Source organism: Botryllus schlosseri, chromosome 12 (genome assembly GCF_051294905.1).
Source record: "Botryllus schlosseri isolate E-star chromosome 12, Bs_hap1, whole genome shotgun sequence".
Lineage (NCBI taxonomy): Eukaryota > Metazoa > Chordata > Ascidiacea > Stolidobranchia > Styelidae > Botryllus > Botryllus schlosseri.
Genome location: NC_137247.1, coordinates 7,123,473 through 7,147,712, shown reverse-complemented (window position 1 = coordinate 7,147,712; position 24,240 = coordinate 7,123,473). Strand labels below are relative to the sequence as shown.

Sequence of the window (24,240 nt, the reverse complement as noted above, 5' to 3'; positions counted from 1 at the left end):
GGCCCTTATTTGAGTAATGAGTATGCAAAACTTGAGTTACATAAATCTTTTGCAAGTTATGTATTTTTAATTGTATTGCCCTGAGAGGCATATCATATTTTTCGAAGCTTAAGACAATTACTATTTAGATTTCCAACAGAGGTATAGACAACAGTAAAAGTATGAATCTACCTTTTACTCTGTTTTACAGCTAATGCGTCTTTTGGTGTTACATGGCATTCCTGATGTAGTGTGGTTGATAATAATTATTGAGGTTAAGCTTCATACAAAATTTGAGACTTTCTTCAGTTATACGAGATCGCAAGTTCGTCTTAATGCTTATCTTAAATGCGAGGGCCCATGATTCGTAGGTGGAGTCAAACATGGTCACTATGCAGCTGTATACAGTACCCACTGTAATGTGTAATGTGTCAGTGACTTGGGGTCAGGGGAGGCAGGCGACGCAGAGCCTCACCTGTCTCCTAGACGCGACGGCAACTTAAATTTGAGTATTTTGAAAAGGGGATCCGAGCCCCTAACGCCGAACACGCCACTGTATTAACCTCTCAAAGACATGCTTATACTTCCACAACAATAATTATACTGGTCGTGCTGTAGATTTAATAATAAGTTGCTGCAATATAGATAAATTGAACACAAAAATAAAAATTTCGCAAATAGCCATATCTTATGCCCAATAGCGCCATATATGGCTCGCGAGCCATAGGTTCTCGACCACTGGTCTACAACAATTACTTGATTTTTTGAAATTGAATCGGAAATTTTTCTTCGAGTCACGAGTCAGTTCGCATTTTTGAAACGCCGAGTCAAGTCAAGTCAAGCCATTTTTGCAGAATGAATCAAGTCAAGTCAAGTCATCTGAAAGTGTTGACTCGAGTCGTGTCGCACTAACTCTTACAATAACTGTACAGGTCAGGACCACCAAGACTAAACGATATTTATATAATTATATGATACGAATTTCCTGAAATAACCCTTAGAGATGAGGCGAACAAAATCCGTGATATGATTTCACTGCTACTAGCAATAATAACAACAAAACCACCAATAAAGTACAATTGATGTTTTCTTACATGACCCCAATATCAATGACGAGTTCATGCGATGCTGTATTCTCGGCCGGGTGCTAAAAACCGCTGTATTTCAAAATAATTTTCAGATTTTTCTTTGTGCAAAAGTATGCGGGAGCACTCCCGAAATTATTGAATCGGAGAATTACAGAAGCAAAAATACGTTTCGCAAGACCTTGCGCGATAATATCGCCGCGCCCAAGTTCACCAGACGAGTCTCACATAGAAAGGTTGTCAGGCATAGCATTTTATCGCCCTCCCGCGCATTGTTATTGTGATTTATATTAGTCTACGATTGACCGGAACATTCGACTACCAGTCAGGACGTCGCATCGTAAGCGGGAGCGAGTATTCTTCAAAGCGTTTCTGCTGCAGTCATAAGTAACTATTAGGTCACGATGTTCAACGCCGCGGTAATTCTTGTTACTGCGTTTGCATGTTTCTGTCAAGTTTCTGCCATCGTCGTCGATAGTTCGACAGATTGCGACTATTTTGCTACAAGGACGACTTTGAATTCCACGCACGACGAATGCGATTGTGAATCCGATTACACCGGCAACGGGACAATTTGCGGTAAATCTCTCTGCATATTGTTTAATCAGTTAGCTATATGCTGGCGACTCATAAGCATGCTGGTGACAATTTGCATCCCACAATGTGTGTGAGATGGATGAGTGTTTATTCAGTCCTGTGTGTTTATATTCTCATATTGCACAAATCCACAATACTGCACGGCGCTGCGAATTTAGACCAGACCTACGACCATCCGGGGTCATCACCTGCGAATGGTGAAGATAGATTGTAAGAGGATATATGCAAGACGAGGGGGAAAACGTCATGGTTTGGGTGCAAATTTCAATTCTGTTCCAAATCGCTTACGAGAAGTCATAGACCTAGGCCAACGCCAGGAAGATATTCTTGGGTGGTAATGCCCTATCTTTGTTTGTATGGTTATCTTTGTAAGATGGAAGCCCGTGCTTTACTGTTTCAACTGGCGTGAAGGTGTATATTATATAATATGTCTGATCTTAACAAATTACGTAGAATGATATAAAATCGAGTTGCCGCAATCCCTATACTAATTACCCTATATTGGCACGGATGATATCACAGTCTTTTCGGGCAATTTTCTTTCTCTGTTTACCCTTGGATATCTGTTCATTTCATTTTAATGAATAGATTGGTTCCTTTAACGTAAATGTTGTTATTGTTGTTTGTGGTATTCATGGTGTATGTCGACTGCTCTGGTCATTTACAGCAGGCCGATTTTCTTCACTTCTAATACGTAGCCGCCTACTAGTAGCACGGCCCACTTCTAGGCTATTATAAGACACCGCTTACACGGATGAGATAGCGAGGATGTTTCCGCTGCTGGACAGATAACTTTGCACAGTGCTTCCGAACATAATTGTATATTGAACAAGGAGTTACGTAGGCAGTTATCTAAGGGAAACTTGTTGGCATAATACTATAGGATATTTCTGCGATGTTTTTTATGAAGATTCCTCGGAATATGCCTACGTAATGGTCCGTTGACTACAGTCGTTTTGTGCGAAGATCAATATTTCATATAAGAGATAAACATTCCATGAAAATACGCAGTTAGCATGAGTCACCGATATCACATGCATCAATGACTTTAAATGTCACTACCATGACGGCAATATTCAGTTTTCGAATAGTAGTACGGCGAAAGAAGTTACTCCAGTGTCAGTACTGGCACCGATTCCAAAATAATCCCAATAATATGTGCATGTTAGAATTATGGAACGAACGATCTGAATAGGACTCACGCAACTATAACCGTGGAAATGGTTTCGAAACGGCACTCCTAAATGTATTGTGAATAGGTTGCGAACATCCTTTAAATTGCAAGATGCGTATCGGCGATCATTGTAGAACAGCCTATTTTGTTGCAAATAAGCGCAAAAAATTGTGAACATTCTGTTTCTCATGATATTTCAATGCGAGGTGTACTTCTAAATCTAAATTATGTAAATAGATTAGAAACTAATATGCCAAATTTCGTCTAAGGACGTGCAAAAGATTGTCTAAAAGTTATTTCCAAAATGGTTTACAATCGATTTCTTCATATCTTTTTGTATGTGAATTTATAATCTGTGTTGATTGCGTCGTTGTGAATAGGTGAAGCGTTGCATGGAATTGGATATTCGATATGAGCCTTTAATAATTTCGAGATGTTGGTTTCATATGGTTGGTCAATGGTCAAATTGGGCATGTTCGATTTCATTTCCGTCGTCCATACAGCCAAAAAGTATCTCGTCTTTCATATCTGCAATTACCTCCTAAACCGTCTTCAATAAACAAAGCTTTGACTGGCACGTTAAAGAGAATTAGCATTTCGTATTTCGTGCAAACCACCAAATATAGAATTTGAATATAAACTCTGGACAATTACTTAGTGCGCGAGTGTCCATAGGAAGGGGGTTAGGTAGCATTTTTCTATAAATCAAATAAGTCTATAGCAGTACTAGAACAGCATATTATATTGACATGTCCTCTAGAATCCAATATATTGCAATAAAAGCGATCACATTGTGTGCAATAAATAACCGCGTTCACCTTATACGACCACTACGTAGCAATTATAGGAAATCAGAATAAGGCTTTAGTTTTGAAAATAAAGATACGAGTGAATTTGCCATTTGCATATCTGAGACCAGTTCGGAATAGGCTGTTCAAATACAGGGCTGAATCCAACTCCGGAATATTTATCTTACTCATCATGTCAAATATACCATGTCCAAGTCCGCGTTAGGAGCATCGCAAGTCCCACATCCGATCCAAACGTGGTGGGACTCTCAGAGTCCTTATCAGTTATGAACCAAATTCACATTTATTCTCATATCTGTTGTACCATCCACATTTTGTCACAAGTAGCAGCAATATTGCTATTCAACTCTCTAGTGTAGACCCATTTCCGAGGTAACTTGATAAGCGATAAAAAATCAATATACGCTGCTCGTTCCCAGCTCTGCTCGCGCAATTGGACTGCAAAAGTGATATCAAGGACGGTTTCGCGTTCAAAGTATCCTTGAATCAATCCTACATCGACTTCTATAACTACAGTCAAGGGTCGCTGTCATTGCTGAACGCCTCATGCTCTGGGGCGGTTCTCGAGGACGGATATTACGTACTGACATCACCGACTTATGACGATTGCGGAACCATACGAACGGTAAAAATGGCATCATATCATCGGGAAGAACGACCATACTCGGAATGAATGCACCTGCTTACAAAAATCGCAAATTGTCTCGCGTTATACCTAGATGTCATGCAGAATTTAAACCTAGAGCAGATGAGAAAATCTTGACCAGGAACCACTAACTCAAAATGGGTAAAGGGTCATTTTTCCAACTTGGCACTCACAAGATATTTCATTGCCGACGGAATACGAATTGGCTCATGTCCAGATTATATATTACCTTCTCCACTTCACAGACTCTGTACCGTATCGATTTACCCAAGGCATCAGTATTTTATCTGGCATGTGCTAGAGTTGGTGGCATTAACGTTAAGCCGTTTTCCGAACTAAATAATCCAAATTATAGCCCATAAGTATAGCTGTCTTACGAAAGATCAAATTTTCCTCGGACTATCATGGAAATGAGTTGTTAAGAAATTCCAATTCCTATTTTCTGATTTTATTATTACCCTGACTGTGCAGTCATGCGCACTGTTGGGCCGAAATTGGTGTCCTCTTCGTGGCTTTTATCATTAGTCATACGTATCCGTATATACTTTCTGATATCAAATGGTAATTATCGTATGGAAATCCTAAAGCGTTCTGGACGTGTTGATTAGAATTATAATACTTGAGATTGTTGCGCAGTATTCCGACAAGACTAATTCCAATTCTATTTTTATCACGGGAGTGGCAATAATTTCATTCACGACAGGCACCGGAACGCCGATAATGAGATATAATGCGATTGGGTTTATCGTCCCCAGTATTCCCGCATTCGGATGGTTTTGTAACGTTTCGTGATTCGCAGAACACATCGGATGAAATCGTCTATTCCAATGCTGTCACGAGCAATGGCGGATCCGTCAGCACCGGCGACATCCTCTATCTGCCCTTTTCTTGCATGGTGGTTGCATTTCTGTCGATCAGTCTCGGCGATGAAAATGACACTTCTCCACTCATTCTCGAACAGTAAGATCTTACTAGCCTTTATGTAATAGTTCAGAAAACTATGTTGCTGGAAAGTGTATGCTAAACAGGGCTGTGGAGTCGGTAAATTTTACCACCGACTCCGGCTCCGACTCCGACTCCACACATTCTCAATATACCGACTCCGACTCCGACTCCGACTCCTGAGTCTTTAAACGTACCGACTCCGACTCCGACTCCGACTCCTGGGTCTTTAAACGTACCGACTCCGACTCCCGACTCCGACTCCGACTCCAGCATTATTACCAATTTACCTCGAAAATTATATGCCACATTGTCGGTTGAATGACTATCATACAACCATTAAACATATGCAAACATATGATTAACTGTGGCATGCTGAATTGTTTCATTGTTGCACAGCTCGAATTATCCACCATCTAATTAACATGAAATAAAGATTTGCTAAATATCCTTCCTTATTCAAGTTGTTATAACATGGACTCTCTAATATCCTGAAATGTATGAATCATTCAAATATGGCAGATATCCAATCCTGTATAATAAAAATGTAGATAAAAAATCCAAGTGAAGCTCTGGTGTATGACTCAGCAACTAATAAAGAAATTGAACTTACTAATTTTGTCATTACACACTATCCTGATTACAAGCACAAACACTCTTACTACTAGTAATAGACATTGGTCATAAATGGAATTTAGTTAAGTAGGCCTAGTCAAAGACCATAGCCTATGTCTAGTCTACATGTACTTAATCAAGTATTCAAGGATTGGGACTTGCAGTCTTTCTTAATCAGTTGTTCGACCCAAACAGCTAAGCTACACTACAAATATTTTTAATTTTGTCAAATGGGAAGCATCGTTTGGTCATATTCACATATTTTTACAATTTTACAAAACCAGCCGATGCATTTTCTCTGTCACAGTATCATGGTATAATTCCAAAAATTGCATCAATTTTGACTGCATCGCGAAAACGCATCTTGCGATTTTCTTCCCCTCCGCAACTGAGTTGTAATTTGCAAGTCTTTTATCTATATCAGGGGTGGGCAACTTTTTCGGCGAAAGGGACACCTGAGATTTACGAACCATTGCGCGGGCAACGGGAATGTTGATAACCTTTTTTTAGTCGTCGATAGGAGCGAATCGAATTATGAAACATTGCAAACAAGACTTATATTACTACGCTCTAAAATTGATAACATTATGTCATCCGACTGTGCAGTGCACAATCAGGCCCTGGTCGCGCGAAGCGCGAAATTTTTTTGCAAGATAACGACTGAATTAGCTAGCTATAGCTATATCAATAAATATGTCGCTAACATACATTGGGGGTCGCATCTGTATACCACTGGGCTCATTTGGCAAGGACAGGATTATTCGACGTTTAGACATAGCAAAATCGACGGTATCAGTGAACATGCCTATATCATTTTGTGCAAATGTTTTGTCGACGATCTCGCTGCGAGTGCACAAGCAAAGCCGTATCTCCTAATTGCGAATATAGTTAGACTCAATTCTGTGAAGAATATGTATTTATAATTTTCAAAAGGGGGCTCAAATACTGAATGCAAGAAATCTAGTGACAATGAATCATGCGAAGTACCGAGAAAAATTTCAAGTCAAATAAATCTGCTATGAAATATTCTACTTCATGGTCGTATACGAAGATCTGGGATCAATGTGGCTGACCCCTGGATACATCAATGCCTCAGAACTGTTGTTTTAGTCATCATCAAATTTCTCGGCCATGCTAATCAAATTTTGGTTGGCCTTGCAATTGTACCTGATGTCATAAATAATTTCGAGAATTACCTCGCAGGCCACGCCCTAACCTTCTCGTGTGCCAAATTTGGCATGCCTGCCATGGGCTGGCCGCAGCTGATCTGTATGCTTAATAATAACAGTGATTGGTGGTACATAAAAATTATATTGAAAATTCTTTGAGAGCAAATGTTTTCATGATAGAGAAGTTGGAGTCGGAGTCGGAGTCGAAATCATAGTCATTCTCACAAACTCCGACTCCGACTCCAGTCAGTATTTTCCCACCGACTCCGACTCCGACTCCGACTCCAGCTATTACAGTTTTCACGACTCCGACTCCGACTCCGACTCCATCAAGCGAAAATCACCCCGACTCCGACTCCGACTCCACCGACTCCGACTCCGACTCCACAGCCCTGATGCTAAAGACCACTAAATGCAGCTGATCCGCAATTGGTAGTCGAGTATTGAATGTACAGATTCGATTCGTGTATAGTATAATAAGAATCATTATGTTCGAATACGGAAATACTTCTATAGATGTGAATTACACTGGCCAATACACATTTTGGTGAGAGTTTCAACGGTTTTAGGGTATTTGCATGTCGCTGAATCCAACAACGACATTAGTTTTTTTTAGAATTGGCTTTATTTTTAAGATATTCCATGTTTTAGTTGCAAAAAATGCTAATTTTGACGTGGGTAAAATTATCTTTTTCTGCACCTTTGACGAGTCTACATGTGTCTTAAAGCATGTGCAAATAGTATTCTTCTAGTTCTGAAGCGATATCGCTAAACACGCAATCGTTAACACCGAGAGCCTTGTAAATGGGAATCATGTTTCGTGTGAAGATCAAGCAAAAATTAGGCGGGCGATATAAGCAGTAAACAAAAACAGCTGACGTCAAAACACAAGCACTACTTTCAGTAACGCTCTAAGTACATTACGAACGTGTCAAAGCACCTTGCAAAACTATAGAACTACGCTATAGATACATAGCTATAAAACGATATGTTGATGTCATGTCATAACTGAAGGGAGTACTCGACACTGTGATTACAATAGGCTACAAACAAACTGCAGTTTATCAGGATGATGCTTTTATTATTACACTGCTATCGCCTGGTTTACGGTGTAATTCTGTACAGATTGCAGAAAGCTGAGGAAATCACTCATAACTGTAGATATATACAGTATACAGCAACAGAATGTATATAGGCTGCAGCTAAATAATTTGTGTTGTCCAAAATGGAGTGTTTTCGATTCTTTTTTCTGAAGTAATGGGATGATACAATAGCAAATATACATAGTGGAGTATCTGGTCTAGAATAAGTAATGCCTTAGCTTAAGAGACATTTCCAGTATGCATGTTACTGCATTGTTCTGTTCACATTTGGAAGTTACTAAAGCACGATTTTTATTTTTGTAAATAAAAAATATCAGTATCTCATAAAATAGAGCAAATTCAAAGAATCAAATGTCATTTTTGGACTCAGCAGCCCCGAAATACCCTGAAACTATAAAAATAACTTTGGCATTAGATTTTTTCTGGCCAGTGTTATTGATTCACCATGTTCGTCCCATCATCAAAGCCGAAAATATGTGATTGACCTTATTGTATAACATACAAAACTTATAGCATGGTGGTACGCATGTTCATCGAGAGTTACCTAATTTGTCAACTATATGCGTTCTTCTATAAAACGCACAAGTGCTTCATACGTCTCGTATACACCAAGAGACCGTTTACTGAGTTCGCTGATGCACACTAGGTGGCACCAAACTATCGCTAATTGCGGAATAACTGTAGTTCTCCATGCTGTCATGTCATGAATGAAGCTGTATAGGAATTAGCTCCATTAGATACGAAGTCACCTGTGCCTTTAGTTTAAACAGGGGTGGGCAAACATTTTAGCTCGCGGGCCACACTATATAAAAATTGGGATACTAAGCTAAAATCCAGTACTGTTATTTGATAATATAGTAACCGAAGACATGAAAATAATAGACCTATATATGTATTCGTATATTTCACACAAACCACGCTTTGATTTGATGATAATAAACATACGTCAGATGCATTGACGAGTATTTATAAGCTGGTCATCCTCATTGTATAAATTAGGGGTGAAAATCGGTTGTCCCGATTCTTAGAACTTCGAACCAAAACAACAATCAGCAAATCTATGAAAAGATCGTTGTTCGTAGATTTGCTCCTTGTACTTTTGGTTTCACTACAGAACACACAATGCTGACAGCATCATAACCATGTTACTTTTAAATACGCTTCAACAATATATAAATATATTATAAATATAAGTACTTCTACACATACAAAGAACGAATCTATCTAACATACGCGAATCGTTTTTTGCAAGTACAGCACCAGGGTCTACGATAGGCCCCGACAGCACTAAAAGTAATAAACTTCCTCGTGTTGCCAATCTAAAATCACACACGTGGTCCGAATTAAGTAATTAACACTTCTTGATGTCGCATTTCGAGGGAAGGGGTCGGTATCTAACAGTCCATGACTCGCATTCTGCACATCCTAAGACTACAGCAACCTAACTGTCTCGAGCGATGCTAGGAAGATGCCGTCCTCTCATAATTGCCAATACAGTTAAACGAAATATTGAAAATTGTGCGTATTTGTTGAAAACAAATATTGATTCGGCAGGGGTTCCCGTATTAAAACTTAGAAATAAAGTTACGCTAAATCGCGCCTAGCGCGAAGAAAATTTTTAGGTTGAATTCACCTGCCCTAAAATACTATATTTTAGATTGATTTATGAAAATTTAACAAAATATTTTGGGGGGCATGGCCCTTTTCGCCTCCTCCTGGCTACGCCAATAATCTAAATTAATATTGGAGTTGCTGTCAGTCGTGGATTGTCGTGGTAAGCATAGCTAGAGAAGAAAGAAGCCTTCGTCCCCCTTTAACTTTCGACTTGTATATTATAACGTCCTACGTATCAGTACCTCTCATTTATCGGAGTCATCTGAAAATACTGATGTATAGCCAAGGCATAATTCTACAATGCGAATATTTTGTGTATGAATAATATAACAAATATACCTGACACTGGCACTGACGCGAACAATCCTGTTCAGTGAACGCACTGCACTTGCATGCTTTTTCATTTTGTTTTTGAGGTCAGTTAGATTATTCGCACGCACTGATCTCCTGGAATTATAATATTGAATTGATATTTCTATCCCTATCCAACTGGACCGGAGGAATGAACACCAGTTATTTAATGAGGTGGGCCTATGCCAATCACGAGCAGACCTTTTATATAAGTGATCTGATAACACCCAAATACATCACTGTGCGTACCGATCATGTTGTTGGTTTGTAGCGTGATTAACTGTTAATAGGGACTGATTCGTGCCATTGTTGGATCAGGTTATTTGGATTTACATGACGTAGGTAACGAGAAAGTGCTAATGAACGCGCCAGAATAAAATGAATGGATTCTGGGTCTATTGGAAATCAATAAGTCATACGATGTGTGAGACAGTGATGACGGCATTGTAATAAACCAAGGTTACCATATTTTGGAAGCGGGAAAGGATGACACTTTTTTGAAATCATTGAAATTAGTTTACCGAAATTGAAAACAGCTGAATTTGAAATATTTACATGAAATCTTATTATGTTTACTAAAAAAAGGTCATAATCAGATTTGAATCCCGCGCAACCCGTCGTCTATCTTTTATGCAAAAAATGTAACGTATTTCGTAGTCTTTTTGAGCATTTTTGTCTAAAATGGAGGTCGGATTGTCATAAAGGAGGAAATTTGGGCGAACCGCGGACATTTCTTCGAAAGGAAGGACTAATCCTCTTAAGCACCTACGTAGGGTTGCACTCAAAACAAACGGTGTTTTAAAACACCTTGTTTAAAACATGTTTTAGACAGTGTTTCAAACAAAATCCTTTTGAAAATATTTTTTTGCAAGTTGTAAAATCATGCCATCAGTTTGTAAATACTTTCCAAATAAAATGTTGTACGAGCCCACGGACGACTACCTCCAGATAAAGCCGACGTATACGATATGGGATGATTGGGACCCTCAAAATAGTCGGTTCAACGGCTATACGTAGATATTTCGCCAAGGGAGCTATATTTACCCTGTGTTTTCATTTGGCAATGCCAATCCGTTATGACGTCACAACTGAATATTCGTGACGTCATGGCTTAAACAAAATAATAATAACACGTTTTAAACATGTTTGTTTTAACGTGATTTTTGTTTTAAATGCAACCCTAGACGTACGATAACCCTGTAGTCGATTCGATTCCTATCCAATTCACCATAAAACCGCTTTTGTTATGTACAGCCGTTTTCAAGTTGATGAGTAATTCGAGATTGACTCAGAGATATTGAATGAACGGGGCTTGGTATTTGGAAAGATCGAATGTGAAATATTGACGTTTGTTCAACTGGATTTGGATGCGGAATCATGAATGTCCTTGAATTTAAGTTCTTCTTCAATGAACTTTCGCTATTTCTCTGATTTGAAATAGGAATAGCGTATGGTAAAGTGACATATCGCGAGAGGAGGCAAGTCAGTCGCTACCTGTCGTCAGGATTAGTAAAAATTATGAAATTCTTCAATGATCATGGTATTTTTCGGCCGATGTTCATGAATTGACAAATGACAAATTTTGAACAATTTTACGCAATTTGGATATTTATTGTTCGAAACTATATACAACGACGGAAGAGGTGAGGTACCGCCGTACCGGTAAGCCACAGAGGAGCCAAGCCTCACAGGTAATAGGGAAATTCGTCGAAACAGCTTACAATTCATATTAACTGGATTTAATCAAATGCTACTGTCACAGTGATTCCCAAAATCCAAATAGTAATATTATCAGAACTCCCTCTAAACCACCAAGGAGAGTAAAAGGCTGATTTGTTACACAATGACAGCGCTGGGACACAATGGAAAGTGGCGCAAGAATTATTTGGCTTCGGCAATTGTTGGCCTGATATTCTGACAAACGTAGCACAGTAATAAAATGCCATATCCGCTATTGACTTCGCGAACCGACAGTGTTGCAGGACTTGTGGAGCTGCGACGCAAACATGTAATTCAGAGCAGATAACTTCTCTTACTGATGTAGTTTTTATGTTTGTAACTTCAACCTATAACGACCGAAAGGCTTCATGTATTTTCCAAACCTACCTTCAATTGTGAATATGCACCGTATAGTACCCACATATATCTAGATATATCCCGGATAGTACCTTACGCAACCTGCGTGTGAAGAATGCTGATGAGATGAAAAATACCAAGTATCTAATTCAATACTGCCATTTTTGGTTGATATATTTGTAAATCGGACAGTAGATTGCTCAATACCTCCCTAACCATGTAACGCACCTCACTTCACTAGCATGACACGGACCAACATCAGGAAAGATTTGGATTTGGAGATCCTAAATTCCTTCATCTCCGGCTCTGAGCAATCGATATATATTTAGATCAGTGGTTCTTAACTAATCTGGCGAATCCCAAATTTTCGTGTTGAGTCACAAAAGCGCAAATTTATCACTAGGGTGATTTTTTTGTCCTAAAAACGAAAGATTCTGACCTAAAAACCATAATTTTGACTTTTTCGACCTAAAAACCTAATTTTGTCCACATTTTGACCTACGTATGCAAATTATGTGTTTGCGCACATAGTGTTAAAATTGTACTACTTATATCTTCATTTCTGGTTGGAACTGTATGTCCTTACGAAGTAGTTTGGCCTGAAAAAACGTTTTTGACTTGAAAACTGACAAATTTTTACTTGAAAAAACTAGTCTTTTAACGAAATCTTGCCTCATGAAGAATTTCAGTTGTTGCTACACCTCGTATTATGGTAGAAATAATTAAAATTTGTTGTGGTACAACGAAAGATATTTTCCTACATTCTCGGGTAGAAAGTGTCTGTCCTTACTAAGTAGCTTGCCGACTGAGAAAAAACGTTTACCAACAGCAGTTGTTGAGTGACAACAATGAAGTTGTGCGTATACACTGCTGTTGACACACCGTGTTGCTTCATTCTGACAATGTTGTCTACATCACAATTTTTTATCATTCGCTTCTTGATATAAGAATCATTTCCCACGCAGTCTAACTTCAGTTAGGATATTGTGGTTCGTTGAGCATAACACCATCTCAACCTATTTGTTTCATTTGACCGTTTATGATTCACAATGAGCAGACAATAGGCCGTCTACAACGGTAGGCCTATAGAGTAGGCTACATGCTGTAAAATATCAAAATATAAGTCCACCGACTGTGCAAAATCTACGATACTAACGAAATGCAGAGGTCAAAATTTTTTTGACTTTCCAAGCAATTTTGACAAATTTTGACCTAACGCTACAATTTTGAAATAATTTATCACATTACACATCTAATGAATAATAATAGAATCATTGTACAACAAAATGACCGATGCATCGATAACAGTGTTAAAAAAACAAAACCATTCAAATGCGATTTTCAAACAGAACCAAAACATTATAATGAGTGTTTGTGCAAATCAGTGCTGCCTTTGCTCCATGATTTGAATGTATATCTCGACCCCGGCCAACCTTTAAAACTGTCTCAGGTTTGTGTGTACCCCGATTAATACCTACTGATTTATAGCCATACCACGCAGTAATCCTTAGCGGTAAATTTTCAACCTGTTACTACCAAGCACGTGATTAGCAGAAACGGTGAAATGTACACTGACTTGTTTATATATAGGGTCATATATATATACCTCTGAATACGATTTTTCGAAATAGTACGTTCGTTGAGGTTATTTCTCTTCGTCATGCCATGGACGCCACTCCTTGATACATCATTGCAAATGCTTGGAAATACGGAACCAGCACTCCGTAACTCGGAAAACCATTCATTATAACCAGCTATCGTTCTGTGACGCGCGACGAAGCTGTAAAATCCCGAACTTCGGTCAGGGCGTTGTCAACATTTAGTTTGTTCTCGCCAGCGCTCAGAGTAAACGTTTACCAATGGGTTACTGCTCTGTTGCGTTTTCGCAGAGCTTTGTTTATGTCAGACTTAGGTAGTGAACAATTTTTGTAAACAAGTTAATCATCTTAAATACAAAGTTTTATTATAACTCAGAACAGAACATAACCAGAACCAAGAATATCGGAGATAGTTTAAGTGGTAAATGCGAGTTTGAAGCGTAGCTTTAGTCGCGATTCTGTGTTCCATTGGCTTTGCTATTCAAAATGTGCATAATCAACAGTTTGCGGTGCGTTGATACGTGGAACCCATAGCTATATCAAACCATCTATACAGGAAATAAGAATATTCAATATCAATACCATATTGATTTCGTCTTTTTTATTAATCCAGACCCATTTCGGTCACATTAAGATCTGACGAGATATCTTTTGGATTATCTAAATAGCTGCATACGCAGTCTGTATATGGCTGGTGCCTGTATGGTTAACCACGCCTAATTCATCTTAATTCATATGGTGGTCTAATGTTGGGAATGCACACATCAAACGTAATTATGGTTGTATAGTCCAACGATAAGAAGTAAAATAGACAATGTTTGAGAATGAGAATGTGGACATGGTGGGTCCGTAATATCATTTCCCTTGATATCGTGTACTTATAGTTATAGATATACCGCTTTATATTGTGTACTTTAAGTTTACACTGGCATGGCTGGATCGCGAATACTTGCATTAAAAATTGACGCAGACTTAAAAGTCGTGTTCTTTAAAATTTAAAGAAACCGGTTGTTATGTTCTATTAGAACAGTAACAGCACTTCGACAGCCCCCCAGAACGTTGTTCGTGGGCCCTCTATAGGGGGATAAACCGAACTTCTGCGGGCTTCGCCCCAGAGCCACCCATTCCGTTCTTCTTTTTTTGACTTCACTTATCACCGAGATTTGTTGCACTGTTTAGTGAGCCGGCTTATTCCGCCTAAACGCGCGAAGCGGGTTTGGGGTGCGGCAGTTATTGTCCCGTGATCTATCATTGAGTTCGTGTCGAAACCGTGTTTATTGTGTTACCCTAATTAATAACTGTAGTCTAATCCGCACGACCATATGTATAGAATACGCATACGTATTCCGATGTCCCGAACTCAATTTATATGTTGTTTTTGTGTCTCGTATTTATTGGCTTTCTATATCTATGGTCATTTTGCAGCAGACCGATATTCCTTAGCATGATTCCTGATCTCTCGACTTGTAGCATGTTCAAGAATATTTGTATGACAGCGCATATGCGGTTCAGTTGACAATGTCTGTATATTAACAGCCAAACTATAAACTTCATTAGCCGTAATGCATTTAACATATTTACTGATTGTTCGATAACAGGATTACTATAGTTGTACGAATATATTTTGCGGCTATATATACATTATACCGACAAACATACAAACAAACTGCGATAACGAGTGGCGCATCTTATTCTGGGAGAAGTCGACCAACTTAACAAAAATCGTTTATCTCACACCGGGAAGTGCAGATCTCTGCATCTTCAACCGCGGAACAATGACAGCGGCATTCACCGACGAAGAATTCTGCAACGAAATTCCGCCTTCACGCCGTAATCACTGTGCCCTTCTGAATTCTCGAACTCAAACCGTCCAAACCCATGCACGGCGACGTGTGTCGCAGGCACCGCCTACAAATATAACGCCAACCCGCGGAACGCATTTACCAAGACATGACTTGTGCATATATTTTATACTGCTTTCGAACGTGTACAGGACGGCCGCGAGTCAAATCATATTTCCCGTGTCCGGTGGGGAAGGAAGCGTATCCGCGCAAATGTATATATATGAGGATGCAGGCTACGCTAATCAGCACAGCGGTATCCCGATTCTAAAGTCTAAGGATATGCTGTACGCGGAGGTAAGCACTTCTGCTTATTTCCTTTCGACCATCATCTGGTTTGTGCATAGGTATTAAAAAGTACACCTTTTCTATGATTCTCTTTGATTTTGTCGAAGACGAAGTGATTTGTATATCAAATTGCACGATTGTTACAAGTATACGATCATCTCAATATACTGGCCGAAACACCTGGATTCGATAAAGACATGTTTTGAATCTCATTTCAAAAGGTTCCCGAAATAATCGACAATACAAATTCTCTATCGGTGGGTTAGTCCTACTTGATTTCGTAATTTATAACCTTCAATGGTTACTTTTACTTCAATTGAATTACACTTCCCAAATTTTTTCACTGATCCAAAATATGGTTGCATGGTGATTATAAATACTATCAAAACATCTCCAAGGGTGTGGGTTTATTATTCCACTAAGTATTAAAGTCACGAAATAGCAAATCTGTCAGGATAATTCGCTGGTTTATTTGAAGTTGAATTGGCAATGCAATTACCACTATATTTTGGTCCGCTATGGAGTCCTTCATTCATTTACATACCCCACGACGTTCATCGCCCTTCATACTTTCGCCGGAAAATTGTGAATAGGTATGTTTGCATAATGTGTATCTTTGCGTTGTTACCAAGACAATTCGACATAGGGATTCTTTCGCTTAAAAACATTTTAGTAATACTGAAGCGTCCAAATATCACTGTAAATGTCCTCCATCAAAATTCAGAGTCAACATTACCTCGAATGTGAATGCGTTTGTCGGATCATCCTGAGATTCCCGACGGATACAAAATCACCAATACATTAGTTCACATAACACCATTCGACTTCAAAACTCCAGAATGCATTCTACAAGCTACTACAACGGTCACGATTATTTTGGCCGACTTAATTGAGATTCCACAGAGAAGGACATGCGACGCTTGTCTCATGTTAAATATCGCTATTGCACCTGGGTTCGTGTCTTTCGCGAGCAAGCGTGTACAACTGAATAATGTACTCCGGAACCGAGTGCACCTGCGCCAGGAATCAGTCTCAAGCAATCCATGCCTATTACCTATATTTCCTAACGTTGAATAATGTACGCTACCAAAAGCGTCATGCTCAATTACGTATTTTTCAAGGCACTGAGACGTATAGAGCGAGTATTATCATGACAATATTGTTCACGCTCACTTGGACGGCAGATAACCCGTACACGTCAAACGCATGGACGCGGCACACACCCCAATGTGTTCAGTAGTTCACTGCCATTTGTCTCTCAGACGCCACATATACGTATATGCTCATTGTCTACGAAGCTGGCGAAATCGCGAGAGTGTATCTTGTGCCGGAAATCTGACGTTTTTTTCGTATTGCGGGAGAGTGCTGGACAGTGCATGGTGTTGTGCTGAATTCAAATATCAAGACCTGACAAGTCGTGACAAGTTGATTTGATTACAAGTACAGACCACCAGCTTTAATTGCTATATATTAGCACGGCGATGATCATTTTCATTAGGCAAAAATGAAGGGTCTCTACTTCGTGATATATTTTATTAATTTCGGCAATCTTCGGTAATGGATCCTACGTAAAGGGAATGTATGGGTGTATTATGACATTTTGGATGGTGTTCCAAAATAAAAACTCAAATATATTTTAATGGTTTATGTTTAAAACATTATGGCTTGAATCATGCATTCAGCGGGCGTGTTTTAAAACAGCGACTGTTAAATGCAATCCTGAATAGACGATTTGACACGTCTTCTCGCAGTAGAATAAAGAAATTGATTAACCGATGGACCATTGAAGTTAAATTGTTTGCTCGATGATCAATTGAGAAACCTCTGTTAAGTCCTAACTGACGTAAATTCAACCAGACGTTTTGAACTATTTTTATAGCCTTTCCTTTCCGGTACACTATTCCAAATATATTTGGGACCAGGACAGGTGAGGATTGGACTTTATGAATCGCAAAGCATATGTTCCCCGTTCTAGCATAAAGACTAATGCCATGTAATCACTTCTGTACCCCTTAACTGAAGCATGCCATATTCTAATATCATGTAAAACACATATCATGTGTCATTGTGATATGGAGTATAGGTGCTTAGTGAGTACCACTCAATGACCGGAGGAAATATTAAAACAGTAATTGCCCTCTTGTATTCAAAAGCGTCAGGTATCATGCGAAGTATTCAAATTTGCGACAAAATGGCAACACAATGCGCATTCAAATAAAAAAACGATGTTTGCCACCACCCGACAAAAATGTATGTATAGTATGTGCCATAGTTGATGCTGATATTATACATGCTCAATATATTCCTCCCCATATTTACCTTTGGCTATTACGACAGCCAAACGTAGCCTACTTGTGACCTATGTACCTCATAAGCCACAAAAATATATAGCCTATATGAAATCGATATTATAAGAGCGAATTTATTTGATCAGATTGCTCTGGAGCACAGGATAGATGCATTGACATTAATTGCGCGTCAATGTTGGGCGACTCCTGAAGTAACGGGAACGTCATCTCAAAGATTTAACATTATTGAAGAGCCAGGGTAAGTTATGACGTTAATCAGTTGCTGATGCAGTTTTAGGAATCGCTGATTGATTCCCAACTATGAGGCATAGAGATTATGCAAAAATAGAAACGACTTGAACGATGAAACCCTGCTTATGACCCATACAAAGAGTTTGTCCGAAATGGAACGCTGTTTGGCCGTCATTGGCCCAAGTACATATGGCTCGCTCCAAAAGAAATTAAAATCGGCCTTCGCGTGGAATGCTGACTATTCCATCTTTTACAGGTGTCTCAATACGGCAGCTTTAAATGCCAAACTCACAAGCAACGGCGTCATGTGGTACACAAGATTTGAGTTTCAAGTCTTCACTTTTTTACCTGAAAATATCGCTTTCATTCACTGCGATATTGAGCTATGCAACCCCAGCGACGGGAGATCATGCCAGCCAGTGAGTACAGCCTATATATCGTATGCTTTTGGAGAGCAGCTTATACTCATTTTTAGTATAGGCAAAGTTATAGCTCAGTCTACACGTATTTCTGTCTTAATGTTGCCGAAAATTCTATCAATATCTTTGCTTACTCTCCGCCTAGAGTATGATGGAACTACTTTATGGGTGACTAAAAGAGGGCTAAATCCAGAGGTGGTCAGTAACGAAGTACTTCTACTTTTTGGAAGTACTCAAGTAGTTTTTCTCTACTTCTGGTACTTACTCAAGTAGATATGATTTTTTCTACTTCTACTTCTTAATATTTTGTGATATACTTACTTACTTTTCGCTATTTTCACTTTGTCAAGTAGAAGTAGTGTAATCCCTCAATACGAAAGATAGCCTGAGGAATTTCGGGGCTGTTTTCACGGAGTACCAACATTTAATATTCATAAAAGTCAAGTAAATCCTATATATTCTGTTGCGCTTCGCGCATAGTAGTGATGAAGTGGCAAATATGTTTTCACGAAAGTATCATTCAATATAATATAGGTACCGGATTGCTTGGTTCCTCTCACACCGCATTGTCACCCATATCAAATATTTCATCACAGTAAATATGGCCCACCATATCGCTTGAAACTACTGTTTCGCAATCTAGCAATTACCTATCATATCGTAATCTAGCAGCCCATTACGTGTCTTGCTAATCTCGAAAATCCAGCTTTTTTTAACCTGTTCTAGCGGATCACCTTCTAAACTTAATGGACAAATGACATGAAATATATTTTCCGCTTTTTATGAGTGGTATTTGTATTTCACTTTTAATTGCGAGTATCATATTTTAAGTTCTAATTACTTTCATTTCTTTTGTCTGCAGAACATACATGTTAAAGCATAAAAGCAAGTGTAGTAAGGCCTCTATTTTCTGAAAATAAAGCTACACTAAATAAAACTTTTACGATCCAAAATATTTGTTATTAACGTATACTAATCGCGAAAAGTGATGAAACCGATACAACGATACATATTGCTCTTCGCATAAAATTGGGGCCTTATAATATGGGGTAGGGCACCATGCCACGATATTCTCTAAAAACGGGGTCTTCTAGTAAAGAGAGGGTTAGTATCGTATTTTCTATATCGATACTATAATTTACATCCCATGATGCGAAACAATGCCTATTCTGTCGAAAATTGATACTTCCAGGGATGCATCAATATGAATCAAGCTCCCTGTACCTGCATCATAGCTCAGTTCGCAGCTTTTGACAGTCCATGCGAACTAATTAAGACTGTTTTCAAAACTACTTACTTACTTGAGTAGATTTAAAGTCAGTCAATTCTACTTCTACTTCAAGTAGTTTTAGGTGGCTTATTGAAGAAGTACTTCTACTCGTACTTGAGTAGATTTTTTCGTCGTTTCTTCTACTTCTACTTGAGTAGCTTTCTTGACTACTTTGACCACCTCTGCTAAATACCTCTAAAAACCAACTCAGCTAATTAATGATTGGAGAGTTACACTATAGCGTATGGGTGGTGCAAACAGGCCTTCGTAACTTTCTGATACCATGTCTTGCGTTCACAGCTATTCCAAGGACTGTAAACGAGTCAAATATATCAAAAATTAATGTGATTTATTACAGCTGTAGTCATGTAATAGGTTCAGTTTCCATGTATCGCCCTGTCTACATTCTTGGTGTGATAAGCAACAAGAAAACAGAGCGAGGCTGATATTAATGAGCTATATGTATCGTACACTGTTAAACGGATATATTTACATTTAGACTTGCGGGGCATCGGGTCGACGGAAACGCTCGACGAACTTAAAACGACTTCACAGCTCTGCTATTCTCAGAGCTACAGAGCCCGAACCCCCAATCTTTCGTCCAGGTAAATAAAACTGTGCTGGGTCTGTCTCGCATGATATATTTTGATACAACGGGGTTCGATCTTGATCTTTCGACAGTCTTTGTATTCTTCGCCTGGACATAGAGCAGTGGTGGGCAATTATTTTTCTGATAGACGGGCCAAACGAGAAGCAAAAAATAGGTTGGCGGGTCAAGTCAAAAGTTTAAACTATATTCCGTAACGTATTTCATTTCTAAATAGAGGGAAGTGAATTAAATTGTTAACAAAGCTACTAAGATGGTTGTGGTAAAATTAGGCATCGAGAAAGTAATGGTTAATTACCAAAATAGACTATTTATTCAATCAGTAATATTATTCCAAACAATGCGAAACATGAAATCTTCCTAACTCGTTTAAACCAAATTAACCCGGATTCGGATATTACAAAGCTGGTTTTGGTCCCGAATTGTGTGTAGCTTATGGTATGTAGCTTTGTTGTTATGACAGCTTCGCTGGCAGATGCCCAGAAATTCGCGCTCTCTCGGCCTCGGCCAGCCGACGAGTGTTTGTATTCACTCCGTTTTTCTTATTATGCCGATTCAAAATAAATCTCTAAGCCCGGCGATCTGCTCACGACAAACTAAAATGATGGGTTTGCCTTTGACTCAAGTACACAAATATTATTTGCTTCAAATATTCTTTAAATGTCTGCCTTGTAACATGCCTGTTCATCGTTTTGGGTGACCGTTACTCACAAGCACTGATTGACTTGTTTTACGAATCATGGACTGGAAACATATGACATGACAATTTAAAGCATAGACCGAATATTTCGCAATGTAACGATGGCAGCAGACAACTTTTGAACTATCCGGAAACCGTTACTTTTGACTTTAATTGATGCGGTTGCATTAATGATATATTTTTATTAGTTTGAATTCAGATTATACGGCCTATATACGTAGGCTAAGGAATCACGAAACAGTACAGTATACTATACACACAATAACAAGTCAAGCTTAAAAGTAGACGCACCTCCTGTTCAGTTTATACAGCCTGTGTGTTAGTTCACATATTAGCATTCAGAAGTATATAGGTATTATGTTCTAAATTCCACGCTACTTTTCGCGGGCCAGTCAGAATCACGTCGCGAGCCTCACGTTGTCCAGGTCTGATATAGAGCCAGTATTCTCTATTGCACCCCGAGACGACGTCGACTCAAAAGAGACATTTGATGCAGAAATGAGACCCCAACACCGTGAATAATCGTTATATTGAGTAGTTGTCTGACAGCACCAGTAAATAGCAATCAACTGCTTATGGATTACCAGGAGCCGACGTTCGGCTCCGTTTCAACCCAAAACAAAAACATGCTGGCTTCCTTCATTTTGTCTTTCTCTGGGCATTGTATAGGACGACGTACAAACAACTATACGTAGGGGGGAGGAGCCCAGATAAACCTCCGCCGGCGGTGGATTATCAAGATGAACCAGCACCATCTCTATCTGCTTACTTTAGACCTTGAAGTACCCTTGAAGTACCACTTTTGTACCCGTCATTGGCGACATAAGGGTGTACCGCGAAGGCCTTTATATTTGTTACATACACTTGTTCTCGTTTACCGACTGTTGTTGATAATAATGAGTGGCTATAGTTTCAGTACTCATAGTAATACTTCCGAAAATATCAATAAGAAACATTACCAATAGTACTAGTTTTCAACATGGTACACTATCCAAAACTAGGAAATTTCGGAGCAATCATAGTCGTGTAAGTATGCAGCAACGAAGTAGGTTATATGTCACCTGCTTGTTCTCTTAGCTCATTTCAGTATCATTCGCATCGCCAAAAAGCTAGAAGCTATAGATAGCTACGATGGTCAATATGCATTGACGTTTTGTCCATTTACAGTTGCAACCACGCCTGACGACCAACAGCGCGAATCTGAAGGTATTGACTTGATGCTCGTGGTCCTGGTAGTCGTCGCAGCTCTATTGATGGTGATTGTTTGTGCTTTGGTTGTCTACATATGCCGTACTCGGAAGAAGAAGTCACTCAAGGCGTTCAAGGGAGATCCATTGCCTAAAGCTCACGTCTCAATTTAACAGAGATTATAGATTAATCATGCCATTATAAAGTATATACTGTACTGATCTTATCGCATATTTTGTGGAATCAGTTCAATTGCTTTCGAAGCCTCACATTGGGGCACAAGTTATACATGACAGGGATTAGCATTCTCGTAATTCACAATGCAGTATAGTGAGTAAGGTTTCTGGCTTGACAGAGAACTGTAATTCAGAGATTGTTCCAACCTTTGGTGGTCCCATTTTGAAGGAACACGTAGCCTTTCGTCTAGTAATTCAAGAAGTAGGCCTATCTCGATTAACACCAACAGAAACTCTATTTCAGTAATGAAAGATGATTCAGCCACAGGCTCAGATCGTACTCTAGCTAGCTGCTTCGCGGGGTTGTAATGAATCGGGTCGCAAATTTCCGTTGATTCAACTTGATTCAATCATTTTCTAACAAATGGAAAATGACTCGAGTCGACTGAGGTCAATTTGTGTATTGACTCGACTTGAGCCCACGTCATTGCGCATGACTCGAGGCATTCTTTATGACTAATTCAAGTCTCGCATTATCTATTTGAATATACATGTTTAAGGTGATAAAAATGAGCATGTTATGAATCCGTGGCCTTCGATATCCCCCAATAGTTTCGCAGAAGTGAATTGAGCGTGACTTGAACTCGATACTGAACAGCAGAGTTGGATCAATTGTAATTTGTAATTGAGCTGAATGTAATGAATTACATTTTTTCATATAATTGTAATTGTAATTTGATCAACATTTTCCTCAATTACAATCTCAATTACATTTTCATGGAAACCTGACAATCACAGCATAAAATAATCATTTGATCAATTATTTATTTGTCGCACCAGTAAAAATCCGGTACGAACAAGAATGACAACGAGGGGCCTTAAACAGTCACCACATGTAATAATTTACATCGGTGTTCTATGTGTGCTGCGTTATAACTAGATAAGTCAGCCATGCTAAACTGTTTCCCATACTTCAATTGCAACAGAAAACTTTGTCAATTACAATATAGGCTAAACCAGTGGTTCTCAAACTGGGGGCGTGCCCCCTTGGGCGGTGTGAAAGCATCTGAACGGGGCGCGGCGCTCCAGTGACCTGAAATCTTTCCCGCGCTTGGCCCGATTCACATCCGTTTTATGGTTATTGCTCGGTGTATAGTCCGAAATTCGTATTGGAGAATTCTCTCATCAACAGTCATAACCTTCCGTACCATCAAACTATATGTAATAATTGCTAACTTTCTGGTTTCATTGTGTGCTATGACGATAAGGGGGCACGAAATATGCACTGTCATAAAGGTGGGCGTGTCTAAAAAATTAGAGAACCCGTGGGCTTAAACTAAATCTTACTATTACATAAATGGATGAACAGCAAATAAACTCTTCTGAAACCTGTGCTGAACCATTTCCTACATCACGGTCAAAGTTTTTTTTTAATCTCTGACCAGTACCGAGG

The 24,240-nt window shown here is 39.1% G+C and overlaps 1 protein-coding gene across 1 annotated transcript; it reads left to right on the top strand.

Annotated features, from left to right (window-relative positions):
- Positions 1–1,358: 1,358 nt before the first annotated feature.
- LOC145452054 (ZP domain-containing protein-like) lies at positions 1,359–22,832 on the top strand. Its single transcript, XM_080330266.1, has 8 exons — positions 1,359–1,643; positions 4,064–4,269; positions 5,090–5,250; positions 15,752–15,896; positions 18,322–18,434; positions 18,684–18,846; positions 20,616–20,721; positions 22,591–22,832. Exons 1-8 carry the CDS (start codon positions 1,469–1,471, stop codon positions 22,782–22,784), a joined length of 1,263 nt encoding a protein of 420 aa, XP_080186392.1. The 5' UTR covers positions 1,359–1,468; the 3' UTR covers positions 22,785–22,832.
- The last annotated feature ends 1,408 nt before the right edge of the window (positions 22,833–24,240 follow it).